The sequence below is a fragment of the Metopolophium dirhodum genome, chromosome 3 (assembly GCF_019925205.1).
Source record: "Metopolophium dirhodum isolate CAU chromosome 3, ASM1992520v1, whole genome shotgun sequence".
NCBI lineage: Eukaryota > Metazoa > Arthropoda > Insecta > Hemiptera > Aphididae > Metopolophium > Metopolophium dirhodum.
In genome coordinates, this window is record NC_083562.1 from 12533553 (window position 1) to 12558055 (window position 24503).

The window sequence follows — 24503 nt, forward strand, 5'->3', positions numbered from 1 at the left end:
ATCATAACGTTATTCGTGTTAATAACTGTACCTATATAATATCAGGTTTACTAGTTATAATTCATTATATTTAATTTATTATACTAATTATTTATTTATAAATTCTATTATATTAATTATTAATATTATTACGGAAATACGGACACTATGGGTATATTTATATCTCCAATGTCCATGATTGTCATAGATATTAAAGAAATAATGAATAATAATATCTATGAAGATTATAATATTATATTAAATTATCATTGTTAAGTGATAAGAGCATGGATAAGTGTGATAAATGTTCGTATTCCAATTTCCAGCTGTTGTAGTTTTTAAAATTAAAATGTGAATACTGAAAAACTGAAGACTGAATTCAGTAAATTGTGGTCTAATGGTGTATCGCAGAATGCGGATATCGGAAGCAGCTCCACTTATGTCACCACATGACTAAAACCAGTCATCGATTGACGGATTCTTCGGATTGTTAATCTGGATTCTGGTTATTATCTTTGATGTTTTATTGGATACCGTAATGTCGTGTCGGCTCGCCCAATTCCAATAATTCAATTTAACAATAAATTGCATAATATATTGATATCACAAATTCATAACTTAATAAAGATACATATAACATAATAGCATAATATATTATTATATGATAATAGGTAGTAACCGCGGACTAGGATATAATGGACTGGAAATGACATGGTCGGCGGAGGTCAAGGGACGGCCACGAAAAGGTGTCACTTAGCTGATAAGAACACTGTTCTTGAAGTTTTCAGCGCTACCGGTGGTTTTATTTGGCTTCACAGTTTGTATCTTAGTCCGTGTTAATTGCAGAGGGCGCTGTGAACTCCAGGAACACATAGCGACCCCCCGCACTTTACCTCTTGTATATACATTCGTGGCCGTGATAAGCTGGCAAGCTGCTCGTTTCCAGTCCATTATATCTCGTTCTGTGGTAGTAACTATAAAAAAAATACTAACTACTGAGTAACTATAGTAAGAATTGTCTTCAACATGCTGAGCTTTCCCATTCTAATATTCTATTAATTACTATTTAGTATTTACTATCCGTTAGGTACCTACTAATATCTTTGTGTGTAGGCGTGTAACATTGATTAGTGTTGACGTATTCTGGTATAATATTCGTCTACTGGCTACTAGCTAGACAGTTATCTTTACACCATGGACAGAATTATACAGTTGTTGTACAAGATGTCTGTCGCACCCTCATCCCCTTGTGAGGGATGCTATGATGCCGAGTGAGATTCTCTAAAAAAAAGTACGAATATATTAATACCTAGAACCTACGATAATATATATACGTTATTTTAAGCAATATGATATCCGCATTTCTTTTAATATTTTTGTATTATGCTTAACAAAAAATAATGCTACCTATCATAATTTTGGATCCTAAAGAAAAATTTGCATTGTTAATATTTATATCTGAGCTTTAGAATATTATATGTTATGCACAGATACTCACTCAGTTGACAAACTTATTATTTTGTAAGAATGATTTTTAAAATAACTGGAACCATCCAAACTGTATAAGATGCCTCAACTGACATTATTGCCATATTTGATTACTCGGACTTTGTAGTATTTAACTTGTTTATATTCTTATAACATTTCAATACCATATTTATTGCTATATAGTATATTTAATAACATTGTGTATCATTAATATATATCTTTTATGATTATTCCATAGAAGCCTTTTAGATTCCATCTTCACAATGACATCAACGGAATATAGGTTCAAACATTTAGTGTTTGACATACACCCTAAGAACCCACCAGATTGGGACCGTCCTCTTTGTGTAATTGATCAGGGGATTGCGTGTAATGATGACTACTTGTTTAAATACAATCGCTATCGAAAGCATAAGTCTGAGGTCTTTATTTGAAATCTTTAGATTATTACTATTATATAATATGTAAACAGTTTTATCTTACATTTTAGGAACTTGCTAATGAGACTCTGAAAAAATATAATTTTATTGCTGATCGTTGGGAAACAATAAAATGTAAAAATTTGCCGACATGTTTTAAATTAACTTCAATTTTGCTGTCAGGAAATTTAATTGTTATTCATGGTGGAAAAGACTTTGAGTACATTAATGAATACTCTTTTCAACTTTTCATCGGTATTTAGTTTATTTGTTTATTAACATTTTAAAATTTAATATTTTACTTAGTTCTAATTTTTATGTTTCATTCTGTAATATTTTGTACCTACTTAGGAAATTTATCAAAAAAAAATCAAAACGACTGTGTAGAATTTGAAGAGATTTGTTCTACAGATGGAATACCCATTACTGAATATGGTCAACCAGTTCATATTGATGGACAATTTATATACTCTCTCAATGGAACATCAGAACATAAAAATGAAATGGATGTTTACAGGCTTGATTTGTGTACTAAAAAATGGCAATTATTATGTCAAGCTCGTGGTCAACACCCAAGAACTGATGAAAGTCTTAGACGTGAAGTGGCCTATTATGATAACCATTTGTACATGTTTGGTGGTGCTCATGTGATGATTCTACTAAAAAATATGTTTCTAGACACATTTGAAGTAAGTTCTAATTTATCAGCCTATTTCCAAAATGATCAAAAATGAATGTTGATTTTATGATTTTAAAGTTTTGTTATAATATAATGACTTAATTTTAGCTTTAAATAAATTTCCAAAAGTTATTATTTACAGTAATAAACATATCGTTTGTTGAATCAAAACGTATTATCTACATAAGTGTTTTCATATAATATATTATAAAAAATTCTCAATTATTTAATTTTCAAATTTAAAACTATCTAAGTTTAATAAAAATAAAAATATGTTTATGAATACAATCTTAGAATTTTTTTTGGAAATAACCAACTTAATTCCATAACATGTCCATGTACAAAAATGGAAATCTAAAAATGGGAGAAAATAATAGTGTGACTAATAAGTAATAAGTTAAAATTTAGTATAATAGTGTAACTGGTATAAGTCTTACACTCTCACAGTAGATTCTAAAACGATGCATAAATGTATATACCCGCTAACGGGAAAATTATATCAAATGAATAAAAATACAAATAGTACAAGTACAAAATTACAGTAGTTATAATTATTTTAAAAATTTAATTAAAATTAGTTTGTACTTAAATATTATACAACATTTAAAGTTTTTAAAGCAATATTTATCAATATATATAAATGATACAGGTCAAACCAAAAAAACCAACAAGTAGGATAAGTAATTTTTATTGATTTATTTTTAGACTACGATTAGAAATTGGAGTCGATGAATTTAAAATTTCCCAATAGAATATTGGAGTCAATAATATCCATTAAAAAAATAATAAAATATTTCATTGAAAAAATATAAAAAGGTGGGTAAGTGGATGTCGCTCTGCTGTACAGTAGGTTACAAGTGGATCACTGTAATGGATGGTGTAAAATTTGAATTCAATGATATAATATCATTATAGAAAAACTATTCTGAGCAAAAATTGTCAGTCAACCTATGATATTACCTTGAGCCTTATCTTCAATTTTCAATCCTTAGCTATAAAAGTTGAACATTATATACATTTTTAACTACAAAATAATTAATAAATTAAAAATTTGATCAATTTTGTCAAAATTTGAACTTTAAATGCTTAAAATTGTGCCTATGTGTTTTATTATTTTTCAACTGCTATTGTAACATTATATCAGGAGCCTTGCATTAAATTTTCACACTTTTTTACCCGACAAATAAAATTTTATTGATATTTATAGAAAAAAAACTAAAAAAATTGAAAAATAATAATGTCCGTAAACAGCTCAAAAAGAGTCAAATTATTTTCAAAATTTTATCGTGTATAGAAAATGCTTATATGTATAAACATTCAGTAAAATTTTCATGTACCTACGGTCATTTGTTTTAGAGTTGCACCAAAAACCAAAATCGATTTTCTCGAAAACAGATTTTGCGTAAAAATTCCAGTTTTCCCTTACATTTTCTTTTGTTTTTCATGTCGCTTTTGAAAACTACTTGGAAATTTTTACTTTTGACCCCCCATAGTACCAACTAAATTCACTTTCCTATTAGAAAAGTTACTGTTGAAGAAAATTCAAGCATTTTTACTGTCCTAAAAAGTGATGATAGACGCAAAAATAAAAAAAAAAAAACATTATAAAATCAATACATTTATCGCTTTGCTCAGAATCTTTGTCTTAATTAGATAGTTATTTATATATTTTAATAAATGTATGATACTCAGTTTTTTATGTACCTACCTTTAATAATACATTTTTTTTTCTAGGAAATACAAGTGTTTGACATATTAACTAATAAATGGCAATATTTTAAAACTTTGCCTGATCTCCAGAATTCATCATCATCTTATCCTGCAAATCGTTGTTATTATGGATGGGCACAATGTGTGACCCAACCAGAATATGTATATATGAGCGGTGGTTCTGATAATTACAACTTTTTCTCAGATATTTGGCGACTGAATCTTATTACTCTTCAGTGGTGTAATCTTATGCCATGTAAGCTACCAAAATCCATGTTTCTGCATTCATCTACGGTTGTACCATCAGGTCGCATTTACTACTATAATGGAATAGTTAGTACTGATTCAATTGATATACATCAGAAAGATGACATACTGTGTGCATGGGTTAGAATCCCAAAGTTAAAGGCCATGTGTTGGGATGCCATGTTATGCTATTTCAAAAATCAAATGTTAAAGTCGTCTCTAGAAGACTTAAAGGATTTGGGGTTACCATCAGAGTATTATGAGAGCATAATTAAAGCCAAAACGTTAGTATAAATACAATGTATACTTAAAATATTTTATTCATTTTCATCCTATTTTAAATGTAAATGTATAATTTAATATTAATTTATTGTTTTAGACATTAATATTCAAGTATTATATATATATATGTGTATATATTAATATTATGTATTTTGTGTATGTTACTAATTGTGTACTATTGTGTCAAATTAAATATTTGCATTCATCATATTTTTTGAATTTTTTATACATTATGCTAATATAATATTGTTAGGTATTTATATTTATAGTTAGTATAAATTAATACCTATATAATTCATTGAATAACCGCATAATCTATTATAAAATATTAATAAAAAAAAAGGCATTCTTAATTATAATGGTTTCCTTCAGGGGCGTATACAAGGGGGAGATGTAGGGTCAGACCCCCAATAGGCTTTTTTAAATTTTTATTTCGTCACATCCAACCATTTATCTCTTTTCTATGCATCCAACAGACTGCACTCAACTGCAGTACTGCACTAATGACTAATCAGTAATCAATAATCATACATTAATTATATAAGAAATTAAGAATAAAATTTAACCGACCGACCATCGCTGATAACAACGCTGCAACGACGACACATTTCCGTGCGGCTAATAATACATTTTCCTACATTAGAAAAAGTTTTAAGAAATAATATTAGAATGCACGGATTGGGTTTATACTTAAATATTATCAATAATGTATAACCATTGACAATAGACATACCTATCAGTATCAAATACAAATTCCTATTAGTGCTGAAGAAGTAATTGATGAAAAAATAAGGAAATAACATTTTGTAATTTATTTGTTTAATTTAGGGATGTCATTTAGACTTTTTAAAAAGTATACTAACAACTAATCAACGGATGCTTTGTGTTTTTTTAATATTTACGATGTTTGTGTTTTAAAACCCTTTAACGGGCAATTATTTCCCACTTAATAAAATAACTGATATTTATATTTTATCAATGTCTGAGTAATTTTTTTTTTGAGTTTAAATAGACCTATGAATCAGGCTATTTCTATTATATTACACACGATATTATTTTTACCACCCTTGCCGCCTAGAGCAACTGCTTCTTTTGACCCCCCCCCCCCCCTTTATTTGCCACTGGCTCTATACATTATTCGATTAAGAAGTTTGGTTTGGCAAAATTATTATTATTATTATTGACATAAGGCATTTTATGGTGTAAAATTAGTTCTAAATGTCGACACATATTATCTATGATTGTTGAGTGTTGACATCAAGCGCTAGTAGTTAATTTTTTCAGCTGATGCCGATGGGCAACCATTGTCCATTATTATCTTTAATTTTGGTTTAAGCACAGAATAACTGCATAACCACGGACTATAACACGGAGGGGTTGCAATGTATTCCTATTTCCTAGAGTGAGTTTGCAGTGCCCTCTGTTTAGAACACGGACTAAGATACAAAAGCCAAATAAAACCACCGGTAGCGCTGAAAACTTCAAGTATTCTAAATTCTTATCAGCTTAGTGACACCTTTTCGTGGCCGACCATATTGTCGTTACCAGTCAATTATATCTTAGTCCGTGAGCGTTTCACAAGGTTGTTGCCAACTTCATTCTATAGTTTTACGAACATAATTTGATAAGAATTTATTTGGAAATTTTTTTAGTAATTACACAAAAATTATTTTTTGTTTAAATTATATTCTTTAATCGTAAACACCAAAATGAAATGCGATACAATTCTTAAACCCGAAAAATATGGAGCGGGGCGTAAGTATTTGAACTAAAAAAAACCGTCCATATTAACAATCATTTTTTTTTTGCAGTCAAGGGCATTTTCCGACAAGCTTTGCATGAAATGCCATTGATTACAATATGTTCTCCGTTCTGCATTGTCGGCTTAGGGCTGATTATGTACCATACTTATAGATACGAAAAAAAATGATGGAAACAATAAAAAATATAAATTCAAATATACCCGTACGTATAATAAATACTAATCTGTAAGCATAGTATAGTTGTACTTGATAAGTTTAACTTATGATTATAAAATTATCATTAACTTATCTTCTCCTCAACTACTTTCTCAATAGCTCTTCTCCACTCTTCACCTTCACAATATTATGTCCGATATGCCCTAAATTATATATCAAGGCTTTTGTCCTTCTTTCTCCTCAAAGTATTCAAACGCATACTCTGCCCGCATCCTCTGGCCCGGCGAGTTATCAAGTTTAACTTGATGGGTCAGCTTAGTAATATATTTGAATATCCAGAACTCTGAACAATGAAATAACAAATGTTATGTCTGTTTGGAAAATGGGCTGTTAACTTTTAAGAGCCTGTTAAAATCCTAAAACTTGATGGGTTGATATCTTGCTATCTAGCGCTCCTCTTCCTCTTTTGTTTAGAATTCTATTGATATCCATATCCAAGTTTTCAAAATCAAATTTCTAATATACATTTTGTAAAACTTTATTGAGTAAGCTACATATCCATTTTATATGAATATAAACTTTTTCTGATTTTTTTTAAAACAATTATGGGCAGTTTCTAATACTATATACACCACTTTGTGTTACTTAACAAATTTTAGTGATATATTTATTAATTTATCATACTGAAATATGAAAATAGTAAATACCAATATAGTTTTTAAATCAACCCAATTCATTCCACTTATACATTATACATATTACCAATGTTCAGTATATGCTAATTGCTAGTAATTATTTATTGATTTTTGTTTCATTTTTCAGTTTACCGACCAGATGATCCTAGAGTTCCACACATCAAGAATTGAACATTAAAAATTGGAATTATTAAGATTGTATGTTGTTGAAATAATAGACGTTAGAAATAATTACAAATAAAATTTAAAAAAATCCTTCTAATATTTATGAAAACAAAACTATGTATAATTATAAATACAATGCATATTAATTATTAACTACTTTGTTGATTTTTGAAAAAACTCGGACCGTATGCTGCAATTTTAGTTGTGTCTGATTTAGCAACATTATCTCGGCCACCTCTTATTTTTAATTGCAATTTAATATTAGAATCTTTGTTGTCACGTTCTAATACCAACTGTAAAACAAAATGTACAGTGTTATTGATTTAAATGGTAGACAATAGACATAGGTAATAAAGAATTTATACTAACTCTCATGAGTGGTGGTAACTCAATAGATCCAGGTACAAACTTTTCTCGTGGTTTGCAATTGGCCAATCGATCCCACCACAATTGTTCTTCATCTTTGGGTATTAATCGATAATCAGGTTTGTACGATACACTGTATATTTCAACGGGCTCTTTGTAGTGTTTACCTCGGAATATTTTCTCAGCGTGAACTATTATTTTCCTTGCTTTATCTTCCTATAACAAAATTTAAGTAATTTTTAACTGAAAGTTGCAAATTGCAATGATTGCTTACTATTTGTGCAGTGGGTTCGACGGACAAGACTTTGAAAAAGCAAGGTTCTTCGTATCGATCATAAGAGTTCCTGGTTACCAGACGACCAACACCCGTGGTTCTCAGATTGCCTAAAATTTCCCAGAGCGTCTTACCATACAAATTTGTAGTTCTACCAATTAATTTGACAGACATCTCAGCACAATTGTTTTAAAAAATATGGTGTTTGCGAATGTTGTATACCAGTATTCCTTAATAAGTTCTGAAAAAATGCTGATATTATACTCTATAGTCTACAGACCATGAACACATATACTGTTAATTGTTAGACTACCCATAAAACTATAGTCTATGTGAGTGATAACTTTAAAAAAAATAATTAGGTATATTGACAGACATAAATATATACAACAAGCAATTATTGCAGATAAAGTAATATATTAGTATTTAGAAATGTTGAATGTTAAATGTATAATGTTCATATTGAATTCAATGTAGTAGGACGTAAAATAGTATAGCCAGTGATAAGACTATAAGACAATATGTAAGCCAGACGATATTGATAACTGGTGGGAATTTAACAGCCTCTCCTGTAGCCGCACTGTTTGGTCGTCTGTTATCATTCCACTCCGTGTTAGTAGTCTATAGCCACAGCATTTTACGTAATTACGTGTTTTTATTTCCTTCCTCAAATTGAGTCCGTGGTCCGTCGCAAAGTATCTGTAGTGCCCACTGCTTACTGCCTAGTAAGAAGTAGTAGCTTGTAGCTACCTAATGCCACTGATATAGTGTCCCTTCGATCGATATTTGGTACGCCTTTTTTTTTTTTTACGCCCCAAAGTGGACGAATAATGACATTGTGCAACAGGTGTATTTGAACTTCTGAGCTGTTTCCAACGGCCGATGAGTCCATCGTCGCGGAGGTGGTGATAATAATGACACGATCACTTAGCAGTTGACATTCAGATGGAACGAGATCGTCCGATGATGACAAAGTTGGAAATCAAAAGCAAAGTAAGTGGTACCAGGAACGATCAGTCTTGTTTACAATTACCTAGGTACTACACAGTTTCATGTTGTTTTACAGTTTGACGCCGAGTTCCGTCGTATCTCGTTACCCAAAACAGATGTTGGCACTTACGAACAATTCAGAATTCTTATTGAACGTCTACATAAATTAATTGAGGTGCCATTTGTACTGTCGTATACGGATCCAAAGGATGGAGATTTATTACCAATCAACAATGATGATAATCTCGGACGAGCGGTTTTAACAGCCAAACCATTGTTAAGGATAATTGTACAGCGAAAAGGTAAGATTTCCTAAAACAAAATTAAAAACGTTATCATGTGCTAACTTTAATTTAATATTTTTAGTATGACCCTGGTATATTGTATCGTTTAAAATAATTGTATAGGATTACAGCACCGGATTAGTATTATGAGGGCCGTAGATACAATTTTATTGGAGCCCCTATGGCCCTATATCTACAACCTAACTTACTGAACATTAATCTGTTAATTTATATACGTAGAACTAACATATTAATAATTTATAAAATTATAAATACTAATTACAATGAAAATAATTTTTTTCTGTTTCGATCTTGTGCAAATGACTACCAACCATGCTAATTTTTATTAAAATTATTGCAAGGTCCTTAGGACATATTTGGGATATAATGCTTCTGCAGACATTTTTAATTAATCTAAAGATTTGAGAATGTTCTTTCTGCTACAGTTACTAGAAATGTAAAGAATAAGTAAAATTATGTAAATAAATCAGAAAAACTAGTAAATGAATTATTATTTTAAATTATTCATATTTTAGTACTTTAAAAAGCTCTGTTATAAACTCTATTACAACATTTAGGATCAGAAGCAAACAAAATTTTAAAAGTTGCATTTTGCCCTGCAAGTTTTGTTGGATTAAAGTCTTTAAATTCATCTCTCAAATTGTTTGCAATCATACTTATTTGGTTATTAGATATTACACCGAGTCGTAAGATAAAAATAAATAAATCACTTATTGCACCAAGAGCTACACATCTTGTTTTCAATAAAGTTGTGTGATATCGGTAAATTCACCAATATAAAATTTGCTTTTCAAAATGATTTCCTTTTGAAAGACAATTAATTTTGACGTTGCTCATTGTAATACTTTTTATTTCTCTTGTGGACTCATTCATTTCTGGAATCACATTCCATTGTAATTTTTTAGAATTAACTCCTTCAATAGAATATTAAGGTTATCATAGAATTTCCCCATATCTTTTTATGAGATTTTTATCAAATCAACAGCCTTTACAATATCACCTTCTAATAATAGTTGTACCTATTTAGATGCTAAATTAATTTTTATCTTCACACATTTCTGACAACCCTCCTTGTCTTTAAAGACGCTTGTGTCGTGATATTTTAATTTCAATGAAAATCAAGTTCTGAAGAGTTCCATAAATCAAAATTACTAATTGTGACTTGTACACAGTGACGCCAAACAACATTTTTTGAGGTGTGGCAATGAACATTAACTTATACCCATACCCCTATAGGATAATAGAATCGATGCAAATATATGTATATTGTTTGGTTAATGGTTAGAATTTTTTTTTTAGTACTATATGAAGTAAAAATAATTATAATTGCTTTAGTTTTGATGTTAATAATCCTTTATTTAATCGTATAATATAGATAAATAGTTAATAATATATTTATATTGCCGCTATTTAAGTAATTTATTTTACTAATAGTAACACAATATGTTGAATTAAATTTTGCAAAAACATTATACAATTATAAAATTATAAAATTTCATTGTGTATAAATATAGGTAATAATATAAGTAAAAGTTATAAGTCACCACGAATAATGTTTTGAATTATAACAAGTAACTTTCAACTTTAAATGATTATAAAAAAACTGTGATTATATATATTTTTAGTTACAATATTACCCACTTATGAAAAATCTCGTATTAAATGTCCAATCCCTAGCTATAAAAATTGAACATCTTATACATTTTTAACTAAAAAATGATTTGCAAATGTTCGTGATATTAAATAATTTTTTAAAAATCTAAACTTAAAATCTTCATTGTTTTAAAAATGTTATAACCACTTATGAGGAACTTTGTATTAATTGTTCAAGCTTACAGACCCGGCGAAAATTGTTTGATCAATTATTAAACGATATATTAAATAATTTATAGGTCAATAAGAGTCAAAATATTTTGAACCTTTAATCATGTAGGTACAGACAATTATCAGTCTATTATTACAAATTATAGTGTGATAGACTAGACTTATTTATTATGTATTATAATTTAATATTCAGCTTCAGAATCATTATGCTTATTTATTTGACTGTATAAACTAGGTATTATTTTTAAAATTCATATTATAAGTTTAGATGGCACAATATTGAATATAGAATTATTACTGCATTCAGTAAAAAATGAATTGCTAAAGTAAATAATATAATTTGTTCAGAAATTGGGATTTTCAGTGGGATTTCTAGCCCGCTGAAAATCCCACCTCTATTCATATGTAGTTCTGACACCGTGTGTAGGAAATAAAAGCTTAGGGAAAACAATTTCATTACTAATCTTATAGATTATCTATGTTATATAAAGAATATTTCATTTTGAACTAATACAAAATTTTAAATAATGATAAACATTAATTAAAAATAAAGTGAACTGCCTCAGTGCCAGTAGGCATTAATGGAATTTTTTGAGTAATTATTGGATTTGAGGAAACTTTGTTAAAATGTTGATTCATTTTTTCAACCATGCCTTTAAAAATATTACTGTTAAGCTTATAGTAGTTATAATATATTATATATAATTTATTTGCTTGAAAAACTTCATTAATTCATTTCTAATATGTATTTCCATTTTATATGGTATCACAGTAAATGTGATAAAAATGTGTTCAAATTTCTATTGTTCGTCACTTTATTCATTTTAATATAGGTACCTTATATTACATAAAAATAACATTATAGCACATGCTTAAAAAATAATAAAATTGTCTTTTATGGTCTATTGAGTATTGATCTGCATACCAGGGGTATTCTATTTCAATAACCTAAACATTACATCTAAATGGTACCCGTATATATGCTCTCCATTGTCTTAAGATAAACAATAATTCATAAACAAGTGACTTCATTGTTCTGAGAACCATTGAAATAAGTTGACAGGTGTTAGGGCGGAGTTCCTGTCAGTTTACAGTAAAAATCCAAACACAATGAGCGTTACACAATATTTTTCATTTAGTTTAATTTTAATACAATATCTTGAGTAGGTAGAATGTATTATGAATTATATTTAAAATAAAATCTATTTTAATTAAATCTTACACGGTTATACAGGTAGATTGTGGATTTGTAATGTAAATTTATTACATAACCCTTAGCTCTGTTGAAACCATTTTCATCCTTAAATTTTAACCAAATTTTGTTATCAAAATTGTATTGACTTTTGATGTTACCAACTAATTTTTTTAATAATATAGTACCTATAAAGATTTTAATAAACTTATACTGTTTAATAATATGGTCATATAGATATAAATTATCTATGCCATATCCAATAAATATTATGTTTACATCATTGTTTTTGTAACTACTCTCTAAACATTTAACACAATAATCAAAAGCTAATAAACTAAAATAAGCCTAAATATTTTCAAAATCTCATTGTGTATAGAAAATGATAATTTAAGTAATAGTAGAAATTTCGAATTTCTACTGCGAGTATTTTTTAATTACTTCCAATTACCAATTTTAGCTTTTTTTTTTTTATAAAAAATTAAAGTTGGTTTATTTTAAACTTTTTGTTTTAATTCTAGTTAGGACAACTTAATAGAACACCTTATACTACATTTCAAGCTTTAAGTATTAAAATTAAAAGTTTTATTTAATTACAAAATAATTTTCAAATTAGATATGATTTTTTTTATTAGTTTTACACAATTATTATGTAATAATATTAGAAAATTTCCACTTTTGATCCATCAAAGTAATAACTTTAGATCCCATTGTTTACCATAAACTACACTCAACATTGACATTTCTCTGCTCTAAAATGTAATGACAGGCAAAATAAATACTTCATTGGAGAGCTCAGAATCTAATATAATTTATCCATAGAATTAAAATCACCTTTACAAAATGTACTTTCTTCCCTGTATCAATATTTTGAATTTATGTAATCGATATGTTAAAACAAAAAAATAATGTAATTTATGTTTTGTTAAATAGTTGGTACCTATTTGTTTAATATGAAGATATGAAATCCATTTAATATTTTATCATTAAACATAAAAGAAACTTTATTTCATTGAAAATTACTTTCTAAATTTTAAATTGTGATTTGTTATTTTTAAAGTTGTAACCATTGGTATATTGTAATATTCCTTTTATGGTTTAAACCACTTCAAGAAAAGAGTTGTTAAGTGAAAATAGTGTGAAATTTGTATTATTATATTATCAGTCTAATTTATCTGAGGAGAATATTGAATAATAATATTCTGAACATTATATAATAAATAATATTTTGTATACATATTTGTTCCTAGTAAGCCATTTATTCAGAGTTCAAACAAATGTGTGGGTTTGGCATCTGAATAAAAAAAAGATGTTTTTTAAATTTTTTCTGATGAATACAAACAATTATTTTGATTGTGTTCATAATCTCTGTATAGCTATTGTCTATTATATATTATTATAATATATTAGATTATGTAAATATTATAATAAACACTAAAGAAAAATTGTATATTTAATCTTATTTATTATTATTTGGGCTATAGCTTAAACTTGGTTATCAGTACGCTCGGATTTCAATGCATCATTTTTTCTAGAATGCTTGTCATGATGCTTTTCAAGATATAAATGTGTACCAAGTACACACTATGCTAACAAAGAACTTTTTAATAAAGATTTTTTAATTTTTCGAGGTTTTTAAAGTGTTATTGTTGTTATTATTTTTTTTTACCCTATTTTTAGTTGAATAACAAAAAATATATTAAAATACGGGTATTAATAATATATAAATATTAAATACATATATTGTACTAAAACAATATTACGTAATCTGGTTTTTAAATAAAACTATATTCACAAATTTATCTTAATGTCATGCATACCAATTTATTAGCCAATGACCAATAAATAATGAATCCCGGAAAAAAAACCAAGGAAAAATAATCACGGAAAAAAATAATTTTTAAAAATTAAAATATATTAATTGATTATGAAAATTTAAAAATATTAAGGGGGTATCAAATATCAATAGTATGAAAAATGCTATGAAAATTAATTTTTCTATTTCCAATAATATGGTTTATTAAGCGGCTTGAGAGTAAAAATACCTAATATCTATATTGTATAGAAGAGAAGTTAATCTGTGCCTGTATAAAAGTATATTTTCGATATTTTAATTACTAAACTCAAAAAGTATAATATCACAAGTTTTAGAGCTAATTGGACACTGAAAATAAAATATCTAAAATCGACTCATACATAACATACTTTGATTATCATTAATTAATTTTTTATTATATTTTAATGTATGTCAAATGATTTTTAAAATATTTCGTATAGAAATGAGAACGAAGAATTAATGTGAATGTATTGACAATTTTAATTATTAACTTTTTCGTAGGTTTCAGTGCCGGTAATTTAAAATTTTTAAAAATTGTTCGCTTTTTCCTTGGTCTTTTTTACCGATTAACATAAATTATATAAATAGCTGATCATCATTATGTTTTCTTATCTTACGATAACATTGTTTTGTTGGTTCGCATTTTTTGAAAAAGCATTTTTCGTTATGTTAACACAACTTTTGAATTTTTAGATCTAAATGCATTTTTTGATATTTTTAGGTTATTTAAATCCAAGCCCTACTTATCAGCTAAATACAATACCCATACTTTTTGATTGTTTACATATAATTTATTTAATAACTAGATAATCTATATTAGTAATTTTAGTACATTATTGTTTCTTTTAAAAAACGTTATTCGTAATATATGAGCAGTTTTTTTATTTCTCTCATTAATGACTATCCAAGGAGCTAACAACAGTGTTTGTGTATGGCAGTGATTTGTAATTATTTAGTTGTCGGTGAAGAATTTTAATTGATGTGGAAGTACGGATCGTAGCTAGGAAGAAAGGAAAAACCAACATTTGTCAGTTCAGATCCAAGGAAATTTCTCACGGAAACGAGTTTTGTTTCCTAAAGTCATTAAATTTGGTAGAATGTTTTTTTCTTTGTGCGCGTGTCGTCTGGAATATTGACCGTCGAAAAACCCAAACGGAACTTGACATTACGGTTAGTTTTCTATTCGGCGACGGTACATTTTTGGGTGTCTGGCGATAATGGACCGTGATGGTCACTGATCGTGAGGCATATCTCAAAACATGCCTACACTAAAAATGGTACCTCGAAAAAATAACCCCCATATTTAATTTTGCAGAATTTTAAAAATCTGGACATGGGAAAGTGGGGACAAGGATTAATATTATTTAATTATTATATGTATTATCATATCATATGATTATTGTTATTACTTATTTACTCCTGACTCCTGAGTCAATACCACTTGTCCACTTCTATGATACCACTTTATCAAAAAAAAAAAAGAATGGGTATAAATGTATAATAGATAAAAATAAATGTAAATACTAATTGTGTATCATATATATCATTTGGCCTGGCCTAATGACATTTTATAGTTTCTCCTATAGAAAGGGTTATAATATTATACTATTGACAGTTCAAAACAAATTTGCTGATACAAAAATTGACTATTTATTTTAAATTTGTATATTATTAAAATTGTATTACAAATATATTATGACCAAAAAATTGACTGTTACTTAAAATGTAGTTAATGTCCAAAACATTTGAGCGTCGATTTTGACTTGGAACTCAATTAGTGTTGTACTATTTAACATAATTAAAATTACTTATAATTATATTATTGTGAGGACAAATACATTATAATGTTATATTAAAGTATATAATATTACACAAGTGTCCCTCAAAGATTTACCCATTGCGATATCACCTGAGATAATAAATATATCATAAATCTGTTCTTGTATCAGAGTCGAGGACTACACATATTTTATTTTAGTTTTAGTAAAAAATTTAAAAAAGTTATTTTTTATATTTTTTTATTTTTGAAACAATTGAAAATAACTATGGTTTATTTTTGTGAAAAGTTTGATTTTTCTTTTTTTTTTTATTAATCATGATTTTTAATAATTTTTTTTAGTTTATAGGTAAAACGGCAAAAAAACCGGTTTTTGTTCGGATCACCTATTGTCACAATTTTTTTTATAAGCATTTAAAGTTCAAATCTTGACAAAATACGAAAAAATCACGAAAATTAGCACATTATTTTGAGTTAAGAATTCATAAAAAAATTTTCTTTTGAAATCTAAAATTTGAAAATGTAATACAAGATTCCTCATAAGTTTGTCTACTTTTATCAAAAAAAAAATGTCTACAAGCAAATCATATATATTTTTAAGATCGTTTGAAATTAATATTTTTACAATATTGGATATTCACTTGATTTCTCATGTAGCGGTTTTGTTATTCAAAAATGAATAACTGTAAATACATAAAAATTTTACTGAATGTTTATATTTTCATTTTCTATACAACATAAAATGTTGAAAAATATTTTGACTCTTTTTTGTTTCTGTTTATGAACATTGTCAGTTTTATATTTTTTTAATTTTTTTATTATAAATATCAATAAAAGTTTATTTGTTGGGTTAAAAAGCGTGAACATTTAATGCAAGGCTCATGTTACTTAGTTACAATCGCAGTTGAAAAATATAAAAATATTCGAATTTCAAGGTCGCAGGTATTTTGTTATTTTGATGTTACTGCGGCGTGCTTTTGTACAACTCGTCAACTGTCTCCGACTCCGGCGTCCGTGTATAATGCTGTATTCACAACTGACGTCCTATTTCGTATTTTCGTCTCATTGACGATTGACTTGTCCATTGGACGTGTCCTGTAAATGGGAAGTTGCTCTGCTATGTAGTAGGTATTGAGAGTACCTCTTCACCTGAGTAGGTCACTATAATTGATGTGTTAAATTTGGAATCAATGATAAATCATCGTATATGATAAAACAAATGACCAGAGGCGGTCTGTTAGCATATATTTGTCTAAATGTAGTTAGTTATATATTTAAATTGCTTTTGGCAATTAATTTCTCTATAAAGTATATAAGTATCCAGTGGCGTAACTGGATAAAAATCTAGGGGGGGGGGGGGGGGGGGGTGGCAAAAAAATTAACCTCCCGTTCGGCCGTTCCTGTTTATTTTAATTTGCTGTAATTCATAATCGCGATTTCAAGATATAATTTTATATTAATATTTCACGAATAACGGATAATAATAGTCACAAATAATGCTATTATTGCGATAACGCCGATAACAATATCACTGACAATACGTCAACATAATATCATTCAACAAGAGAAACCTAAAATAATTATTAACTTTTTAAAGTAATTTGAGGAAAAAAATATTTTAATATTATGGTAACAGTCTTGTTAAGAATACTTTTTATATGTGGATTATTTGGAGGGGCAAAATGATACTTTTGCATCCACAAACATTTCTGGGGGGGGGGGGGGGCAAGTGCCCTCGGCAATTACGTCACTGTAAGTATCTACAATCTATATAAAGTTATAACTTATAAGTCAATACTAACGTATTGTATGACAATGTGAATAAGTTCTTGGTAGGTATAAATAGCTTAAAATTGCATTGTGAATAGTAAACGACACATTATGTATTGGCAAAAATCATTATATTGAACCAATACATCGCTCCGCTCAGAATCTAAAATGAAAATTATATTGGCTGCTTTTTACTTAGAGGAGGAAGGTATTAAAATCTATAAAAACCAATTCAAACAATATCTTAGTGTCTAACTGTCAAGTATGTGATACAATTTTAAACTTATTAAATGTAATAATATCATCCTTAAAATATATTTTACAATTCTTATAATTAACTCTAATAGATTATATTGTTGTTTTTTATTGAAAAAAGTTTTTTTTTTGCTAATAGCTCATAGTACATGAACAATCGAAAAAAAAAATACAATTGGATTTGTCATGATCACTAATAAATGTTGTATCAGCTTATCAAAAATATTTAATATGAGTTTCTATTATAAAGTTTAAGCTATTTTGTATCTCCGCCGCGGAAGTAATGCGAAAGCAATTCCCGCGGCGTCGTCGGTTCAAAAATGAAAAAAAAAAAAGTTATTTTGTATCTTGGTATATAATAACAAAACAATTGGTACAGAATAATTTTACTTTTCCCATTTTACATACCATTGATTATAAATTATACCTTTGAAATTCCATTGTGAACCTTGCATTATATCTCAAATGATAATATTATAAAAACGATGTTCTAAAGTGAGCTTGGTTTAAAATTGTGTTAAAAAAAAATTTTATGTGTAAAATTAATAGTTATATGTGTACCTCCTTTTTAATTTATCTTAAATCTTAGTACAATGTAATTCTCTATGTTCAATAAAATAATTAGGTACCTAAATCGTTAATGAGAAAAAGTTTTTCTGGTAGATATCATTTGAGATTTATTTCACAATATAAATTATTTTATATAGAAAAAATAGGTACCTATATTATAAAAGTCTATTGAATAGGTTTGTCCAACAATTTTACTGTTATCTTATACATCAATTAGTTTAAAAGAGTTTTCCATATATTTATTGTAATATGAATTTGTTTTGATAAAGTATACACTGTACACTGTATATATATAGTACATATTAAGTTCTTAATGTTGATAAATATTAAGTAAAAAAAGATTTATTAATTTATAGTTTTTTCATTACATGATGTATTTTTATTTATATAGAAACTGGTTTTATACCCAAAATAATGACAAATCACAAGTAAATATCTTAAAGTATCAAGTTTTGTATAATTAATATAATTATTTCAACATTGCTCAAAAGTCAAAGCTATAAGAGTACTATGCTATAGAGTCCTCATTAGCGAGATGCATTAAACAGTATAGAAGAAAATAAGGTAGTAGTAGAAAAAAGACCGATAAAGGGAGTGGAGTTCTTAAATTGACGAGTAGGGACCTTAAAGATGATATTAACCAAGAGAGTAGGTAAATCAATGAAACCAGAATTTTTTAAGAAAAATTATGCTATCGATGACTGCTCAGACCATATTGATTATTAAATAATTGAATTTATACTTAATAAATTGCATCCGAATCTAATATTATTTTATTGTTATTTCAGGTGAAAGTCTTGAAGAATTAAATGGGTATGGTTCATATAGGCCTCGAAATATAATATCATCAATTTTGGGTGGTACACCTAGCAAAGCAAAACATCTTTGGATATCAAACCCTCAGGATTTTCGACAGGTAAAATAAGTTATTTGTCATGTAAAGGATATTCAAATTTGTATTTAATAATTTTGTTTTTAGGTGTCCGCGATTATAGACGTAGACGTAGTTCCAGATACCTGTCGGCGAGTTCGACTACTTAAACATGGTTCAGAACGGCCATTAGGTTTCTATATTAGAGATGGCACAAGTGTGCGAGTTAGTCCTTCTGGTGTGGAAAAGGTCCCTGGTATTTTCATTTCCAGATTAGTTCCAGGAGGCTTGGCAGAAAGTACTGGGCTTTTAGCTGTCAATGATGAGGTTTTAGAAGTAAATGGTATTGAAGTGGCCGGAAAAACTTTGGACCAGGTATATTCAATTTAAATAAAAGATAATTTGAAATAAAAATTATAGTGTATTATTGAAAACTGTTAAGCTTTTTTACTGTGCTGAGAAGTGTTTTTTAGAGAAAAAAAATACTATTGTACAACCAATAGCTCTTTTTATATTCTATAGTAGTATTAATATTCATTATATGTTATTATTCTAGGTAACAGATATGATGGTAGCTAATAGTCATAACCTAATTGTTACTGTAAAACCAGCTAATCAGCGAACCACAATGTCAGCACCCCGGCGAGGTTCTTTATCAAGAACGTCACAGTTATCTAGTGGATCACAACAATCAGCGCATAGTGCCGCTACCACAGTTAACACCTCTGAAGAAGACGACCAAGATGAAGTGGTAGATTTGACTGCAGGTTTAGCTTTACAAGTAGCAAATGAGTCTACTAGTACTGCAGACCAGTAGGCATAAAAGGTACTTGTTACTGTTTCTCAAAAAATTAACTATGAGTCTAAAAAAGAAATGAGCTTATGAGTTTGTTAAATTAATAGGACATTAGCATTCCAAATAAATTAAATGATAAATAACTAGTTTTATTTATGATGTTGGATAATTTGTCTTCCACTTCATGTTTTCAATTGTTTAATTGTTGTAGTTTAGTATGTGTGTTTTATAAAATAGTTAAACTCAAAAAATTAATACTAACCTATTATTACATCGTGACACTCAATTTAATGCTACTCTATGCTACTTGGATTCTATTACCTACAAAATTCCATAGCCCAAATTACATTAAAAAAATAAAAATAAAGTTTCCTTGTGAATGTTTGCTTTATGTTTGCAATTTAAAACTAAACTTTAAAATCAATTTTTTTGATGATGAAACCTCATTTTATTTAATTTCTACATTTCTATTGATAACAATATCAGAACCATTTAATACATTTTTTCAATTCCTTCTGATCTCAAGAAAAAAAATTTCATAATAATTTTTTATGAAATGATAGGAATCCAATAAAAATCTGATTATAGCCTTAACATTCCAATATCACACAAAATATGTAGACTGAAAATAGACAAATTTCCTTTTAGTTAATATTTTTTTTTATCTCTTAAATCTGATCTAATATAATTATTTCTTTATAAAAAAAAAAATAGTTTTTTTTATGTCAATATATGTACATTTAGTGACTGGTTTTGTGATATTATTACACACTATTTTATAACTTACATGTACTCAACATTTTAGTATATTTAATATACTTGTAGTCTACCACTAAAGGTTAAATAGTGACTAAACAAATTTATATAGTTTTTGATAAAATTTATTTGCATTATTTCTAACAATCTATAATAATTATTTTCAAAAAAGTAAAGTTTGCAAACAAATTATCCGTCCATTATAGATATATATTCAGTTCAACTTAAGAAACATATTAGGCAATGACCAAGTTTTATCAGGGGTTGGTCAAACAACACCTATTTGTTATCCACACTGGTTCAACCTACTATGGAACTGCCGTGTAGTGAGGTGGGAACAATTTGGCCTCTGAGCATGTTTCATAAGTTGAATAGAGTATTATAGATATATATTTTTTAATGTTGCATGTACTTTCTGTATACATCATTTTGTGTTGATCATCATTATTACTTAGTATTATTATTATCATCATTATTATTATTATTATTATTATTATCATCATTATTATTATTATTATTATTATTATTGGAATTATAAATATATCATGTTAATGTCCAAAACAATTGATAAAAAATCACACACATAAAAATTACCAAATAATTTTATATTTTAAATCACTGTTAATGTTTTTTTGTATTAATGTAATCTTTGTATTGAATATTAATAATATATTATATTATATTATATATCTAATATAGTCTAATATTTTGTATATTAACTAAATAAATAAACAAATGAGCATTAATATTTGTTTAATCAAAGATTTTTGAAAATTAAGTATACTGTATTGATAAGATATATTTTGAAGGCGAATTTATTTAAAGAAAACATACCAAATATACAAATGTATATTTGTATAAAAATAAAAGAATTCTATTAATAATGTTTATTAAAAATAAATAGATGTGCAAAATTGAAAATAATAATACAATTTAATGTGTTTTGATACATACAGTATAAACATGTTATAAATAATTAATTTAAGTAGTGAATAGTAAAGTATATAAACAGATATACTCACACAAATACAATATAAAAATTACAATCTTTATTAAAAACTTTTTTATATCATTTTTTCAAAAAGTACTATTGAACAAAATGTTGTTGATCATATCTATCAAAAGCAATAATGAATGTATTCATTCAGCTTAATTTATCGTATTATTATCATAGATAAACAAAACATTTTATTCATTAATAACGACCAAGTAAAATTAATATTGTTAAATTATAATTTCTTGATGGACTTAACAAGTTCCGTAAATAGTTGTTAATAAAATTTTTTTATAATTAAAGTTCCTTAAAAAGTACAGCAACAATTATTTCAATATTAATCACATATATTATTTTTATTAATTTTACTGGCTTAATAAGAATTGTAATAATGTCAGATCAGTATATTTATAAATTTAATAATTGTAACTAACATACCAACTTATTATTTTAAAGACATTTCAATAAGCAAACAAATTTAAAATATTTTGTATAAAACTAAATTAATAATATTAGATTGGTAAAATAAAAACTCATGATTGATATTTTAATATTCTTACATTTTGTAGCTTAACAAAATTAATTTTGTTACTCTGTATACTTATTAAAATGTTGTATCATAATTATTTTCTTAAAGTGCAAATTAATTTTACTATATCTACAGCTATATAACAAATAAAATAATATTAATATATTATTCATCATTGTTATTGTATAGTTTTATTTGTTATAGACTGTATTTAAATTATAAGAGAAAATAAAAATGTCTTACAAAATAAAACATTTAAAAGAATAATATATTATGTGCAATTGTTATATTTTTCCAACTTAACCTTTATTTAAATTACATTAGGTATATCATTATGTATTTACTTGGTATATAAAAATCTGTATAAAACATTATTTTATATTTAGGTATACAAATATCTATTTTTCTAAGTGTAATAAGTATTTAATTTGTATTGCTGAATTCATGTATTATGTGTATTATTATTTATTTTTATTAATTAATTAATTAATTATTGATTAATATCAATATCAGTGTTCTTATTATTGTATTTTGATTTTTGATTTATTATAATTTTTGGAGCGTTTGTTGCCCAATATTCTTACATTTGTATTTTTTATTAAAATTATTTAAAAATAAATCCACGTAGACTGCGACTTTATGGGCTTCTCATATCTGCAACAAAAAATGCACCCTAAACAATAGATTTTGCCAACTTCGATTCTTGTTACAAGTTTACATCAAAAACTCAAACCATAATGACAAAATGATTAATGGATAAAACCCTTCTCACACGTTCTATTTCCAGCTTCAATGAAGGTCAGTCGTCAGTGGCGTGTCAACAGTGGGTCATTTGGGAGGGGGATGATTAGGCATTTGCCTCCCCCTTGTCATTGTCGGGCTGGGTATGGGTCAGTTTTGGGCCTTCATTTAGTAGATAATAGGTAATATATTTAGGTATCCCTCTACATAATATGTTTAATTATCTATTATATATTGGTAATTATTTAGTCATTATTATCTCTAAAAAAAAAGATTTATTTATGCCTATGATAGTAACCACGCGGTTATCTCAGATAACCGTGATAGTAACTAGTAAATATAAAATTAATTATGTAAGAAGACCATTTTGTATTTATTTGTAAATTCAATCGTAATGTAATGTATTTGTTAGCAAGTGGTTTTTTTCAGTTTTATTATGGGCCAGTAAACTTTTGCCCCCCCCCCCCCCTCTCAAAACCGGGGCACCTTAGATGCGTCCCGTAAAAAAGGTATATACGAATTGCGTCCCATTATACATGGGTTAGGTAGTAGAGTTTTATTTCGTTTTCAGGGGTTCTCCGTGGTGTGTTAATTATTATAAGATAGCCTGGGCTCTATAATATTATGTTTCGATAATAATATAAATTACGATAATGGATAGCAAGTTCGTTTATCATCGTGAACAATAAAATACGACCTCTATTCTATCTATACTATATCGTTAAAGCTTTGTATTATATTTATGTGTGTATAGCATTTAGTTTCTCAATATTCTGGATTTACCAAGCTGATATAAAATACTTGATTAGGTACAGTATCTACTGTTAATAATTGTTGAGTTTAGTATATATTTGACTGCAGTTCAGTCTTCGTTCGTTACTTTTTCGTATACCTATTACCTACATTTTAAAATGGAAGTGCAAAATATTATTAGTGAAAAACAAAAAAAAAATTGAAAATAATTGACAAGTATAAGTTCTGTTTTCATAAATGTTTGGCTAATAATATTCAACGTTGGAAATGTACCGTTAAAACGTGTACAGCATATTTAAAAATTAACGAAAATGATGATAT

The 24503-nt window shown here is 27.2% G+C and overlaps 4 protein-coding genes across 6 annotated transcripts; 3 read left to right on the forward strand and 1 right to left on the reverse strand.

Annotated features, from left to right (window-relative positions):
• The first annotated feature begins 274 nt into the window (after positions 1-274).
• LOC132941827 (kelch domain-containing protein 10 homolog) lies at positions 275-5030 on the forward strand. 2 transcript variants are annotated; one of them, XM_061010015.1, is made up of 6 exons: positions 275-484; positions 651-1270; positions 1706-1889; positions 1958-2141; positions 2238-2575; positions 4300-5029. In XM_061010015.1, the coding sequence occupies exons 3-6, from the start codon at positions 1731-1733 to the stop codon at positions 4813-4815; spliced, it is 1197 nt and encodes a 398-aa protein (XP_060865998.1). In that variant the 5' UTR covers positions 275-484; positions 651-1270; positions 1706-1730; the 3' UTR covers positions 4816-5029. The 2 variants fall into 2 exon arrangements, with proteins under 2 accessions (XP_060865998.1, XP_060866000.1); XM_061010017.1 differs by lacking the exon at positions 651-1270 and having other exon boundaries at positions 4300-5030.
• Positions 5031-6140: 1110 nt separating this feature from the next.
• On the forward strand, positions 6141-7735 carry LOC132940911 (uncharacterized). Its single transcript, XM_061008714.1, is given in 4 exon segments — positions 6141-6558; positions 6615-6724; positions 6726-6768; positions 7545-7735. Coding segments are annotated over 4 exon segments (243 nt in total). The 5' UTR covers positions 6141-6512; the 3' UTR covers positions 7589-7735.
• Positions 7661-8702, reverse strand: LOC132940909 (uncharacterized). The gene is made up of 3 exons (XM_061008713.1): positions 8223-8702; positions 7952-8164; positions 7661-7875 (listed from the first exon to the last, which is right to left on the reverse strand). Exons 1-3 carry the CDS (start codon positions 8394-8396, stop codon positions 7732-7734), a joined length of 531 nt encoding a protein of 176 aa, XP_060864696.1. The 5' UTR covers positions 8397-8702; the 3' UTR covers positions 7661-7731.
• Positions 8703-8856: 154 nt separating this feature from the next.
• Positions 8857-22135, forward strand: LOC132940908 (partitioning defective protein 6). 2 transcript variants are annotated; one of them, XM_061008712.1, is made up of 6 exons: positions 8857-9011; positions 9070-9215; positions 9289-9514; positions 19531-19658; positions 19722-19988; positions 20170-22135. In XM_061008712.1, exons 2-6 carry the CDS (start codon positions 9168-9170, stop codon positions 20428-20430), a joined length of 930 nt encoding a protein of 309 aa, XP_060864695.1. In that variant the 5' UTR covers positions 8857-9011; positions 9070-9167; the 3' UTR covers positions 20431-22135. The 2 variants fall into 2 exon arrangements, with proteins under 2 accessions (XP_060864695.1, XP_060864694.1); XM_061008711.1 differs by having other exon boundaries at positions 8857-9215.
• The last annotated feature ends 2368 nt before the right edge of the window (positions 22136-24503 follow it).

Excerpts from the sequence above, each read along its gene's own strand:
- LOC132940908 (XM_061008711.1), top strand. The coding sequence starts at position 9,168 with ATGGAACGAGATCGTCCGATGATGACAAAGTTGGAAATCAAAAGCAAA. Across the intron at positions 9,216-9,288 it reads AGTTGGAAATCAAAAGCAAA|TTTGACGCCGAGTTCCGTCG; the intron begins GTAAGTGGTACC and ends GTTGTTTTACAG. Across the intron at positions 19,989-20,169 it reads CCGGAAAAACTTTGGACCAG|GTAACAGATATGATGGTAGC; the intron begins GTATATTCAATT and ends TTATTATTCTAG.
- LOC132941827 (XM_061010017.1), top strand. The coding sequence starts at position 1,731 with ATGACATCAACGGAATATAGGTTCAAACATTTAGTGTTTGACATACAC. Across the intron at positions 2,142-2,237 it reads CTCTTTTCAACTTTTCATCG|GAAATTTATCAAAAAAAAAT; the intron begins GTATTTAGTTTA and ends GTACCTACTTAG. Across the intron at positions 2,576-4,299 it reads TGTTTCTAGACACATTTGAA|GAAATACAAGTGTTTGACAT; the intron begins GTAAGTTCTAAT and ends TTTTTTTTCTAG.
- LOC132940909 (XM_061008713.1), bottom strand. The coding sequence starts at position 8,396 with ATGTCTGTCAAATTAATTGGTAGAACTACAAATTTGTATGGTAAGACG. Across the intron at positions 8,165-8,222 it reads TCGAACCCACTGCACAAATA|GAAGATAAAGCAAGGAAAAT; the intron begins GTAAGCAATCAT and ends ATTTTGTTATAG. Across the intron at positions 7,876-7,951 it reads AGTTACCACCACTCATGAGA|TTGGTATTAGAACGTGACAA; the intron begins GTTAGTATAAAT and ends TTTGTTTTACAG.